The following is a 2,178-nucleotide window of genomic DNA, read 5'->3' as shown; positions in this document are numbered from 1 at the left end:
CCGTCAGGCCAGGGATAAGGCCGGGGCCTCCCGGGCCCCCCCCCCGGTGCTAAACTTGGATGCAGGCTGCCAGCAATACAGCCGGCCATATTAAATGTACCCTGGACTTGGCCCGAGCCCAGAGCCCGTGGCCTCCAGAGCCTTGGGCAGCCGGCCATGAGGATTACGGGCGGTGAGGTGCCTGCAGGGGCTCTGGCGGCAGAGCCACACGGGTCTGGGGTGCCACATGGGTGACAGCCTCCCGTCCCGGGGAAGGGAGAGGTCCCCCTTTAGGGACCGACCCCAATTCCTGGCAGATACCTTGAGCTTTTTGCCCTTGTAAGGATTCTTCACGTGCTCTTCGGCGTCCATAATGAGCTCCGTGAGGGTCCGAAACTTCCTCACCTGTGGGGTAACAAAGGGCCACAAACGTGAACAGGCTGCACGCGGGGGACAGGGCAGATCCCAGCCACGCTCGGCACGGCATAGACCCCCAGGGTTTCGTTAACGCCACCGTGCAAACGACCCGGCCCAGCGCCTCCGAAGGGTTCGCAACGCTGACAGCAGCGGGATGGTGTTGGCACTAGGGGCCAAGGACTCGGGGCGCTGAACTCGAGCAATTCAAACAGCGCAGGGAGATCACCGGGACGCTCGGTCCCTCTCGCGGAGACCCCTCCGAGCCCCGCGCGGCTGTCGGTTACCTCGTTAGAAATCTCCATCCACTTCATCTTGCACATCTCCCCCGAGAAGTCCTTGAAAGCCACTTTCTCCCAATCCAGGTGGGACTCGGTGGTTTTGAACTTGCTCCCGTCGTTGGAGGGCAGGTTATTCTTCATGCACTCCAGCAGAGTCAGCATGTCCTCCTGAGACCAGCGGTCTGAGCAGCAAAGAAACAGGCTTAGCAGCAGCGGCGGGCAGGCAGCCTTCCTGGCAGGACACGGGGACTACAGCTCCCGGCGTGCAGCTCCGGACCGCGCGCCGGGACACGTAATCTCCACATGCTGCCTCTCGAGATTAAAGATCAAAGGGACATGGCTCTTTCCATCACCCCGGAGCAACTTTCTACGGGCCAAAACAATCCGGGCAAAGCTAGAAAATCCACTCGGTGCAAACCAGAGAGACTCGCTCATCCCAGTACGCCATCAGATAAGGCGACGGCTCTGCCTCGCAGGAGCAGAGGGCTATTTCCTACGCACAGGAGCGAAGCCCTGCGGAGCGAGACGGGAGCGACACGCTCTGCAGCCAAGGAGGAAACAGGAAAACCCACTTTCTAAGTGGAAAAGATGTGTCCGGAGCAATGGGAAACCCCCCCGGCGCTGCTTTGCCTTCAACTCGGAGAGCCTTGCCATCACCTGGGACCTAGCTCCATGTTGACCTCTGCCAAGGTCAAAGCTCAGAGACCACAAAGCAGGGGGTGGCAGAGCCCAGCACAGCCCCCCCTGTATCGCAGTGGGGTCCCTGACGGCGCAGGGGTGATGGTTATGCCACTCCAACATCCCCCGAGCTGCCCGGAGGAGCGTCCCCAGCTCCCATACGGATAAGCTGCCGGGATGGTGGGATGGGCACGTGGCAAAGCCGGGGAGGCTGGAGCGACCGGGAGGCCGGGACGGGCAGCAGCCCCGTGCCGGGACAGGCAGCGGGCAGGATATCCCAGCACCGAATGCCCCATCCAGCACCGACTCTGGGGCTGCTTCCTTGCCAAGGGAATTCCTCCGCCGGGCTCCCTGCTCCGAGCTTCCGCGCCAGCTGGGGAGAGGAGCCCTGGGTGCTCTGCAAAGATGGGCGGCCCTGGGGAAAACCAGCGGGCCCTGGGAGCGGAAAGAGAGGTCCCCGGGGACGGGCTGCAGGAGGAGCAGAGCCCCAAGCCGCATGCCCACACGGCCCTGTCTGCTTCAGCCCGGGACGGGCACCCGAGGCCAAGGGCTCCCCGGGCGTGGGACTGGCTCTCCACGGCCTCCCCTGCCCCACATCACTGCCGGGCGATGACTGGGGCCTTCGGAGCTGCCTAAGGGACACAGAGCGTGCCGGCGAGACGGGGGCAGCGCAGCCGGTCATGAGTTTGAGGGGAGCATCTCTCTCTCCCTCCATTCCCAGGAATGAAAAACAAGCCCCCAGAAATACCCGGCTGCGGTTCTCCCTCCGCTCGAACTCCACAAGCACAAAAACACCGTCTCTGCCTCCACCTCCTGCCTCTGCATC

The 2,178-nt window shown here is 63.3% G+C and overlaps 1 protein-coding gene across 1 annotated transcript in view; it reads right to left on the bottom strand.

The window, feature by feature from the left end:
• Positions 1–1,348, bottom strand: part of UBTF (upstream binding transcription factor, RNA polymerase I) — a 14,053-nt gene extending 12,705 nt beyond the window's left edge. The window contains exons 1-3 of the mRNA XM_009287948.1: positions 1,332–1,348; positions 681–906; positions 301–384 (exon numbers count right to left, since the gene is read on the bottom strand). Of these exons, the coding sequence (XP_009286223.1) occupies positions 301–384; positions 681–906; positions 1,332–1,348 (327 nt within the window). The remainder of the gene's footprint in view (positions 1–300; positions 385–680; positions 907–1,331) is intronic.
• Positions 1,349–2,178: the final 830 nt, after the last annotated feature.

Source organism: Aptenodytes forsteri, unplaced genomic scaffold, assembly GCF_000699145.1.
Source record: "Aptenodytes forsteri isolate BGI_AS27 unplaced genomic scaffold, ASM69914v1 Scaffold249, whole genome shotgun sequence".
Classification (NCBI taxonomy): domain Eukaryota; kingdom Metazoa; phylum Chordata; class Aves; order Sphenisciformes; family Spheniscidae; genus Aptenodytes; species Aptenodytes forsteri.
The sequence above is the reverse complement of the archived record's forward strand: the minus strand, read 5'-3'. Positions and strand labels throughout refer to the sequence as shown.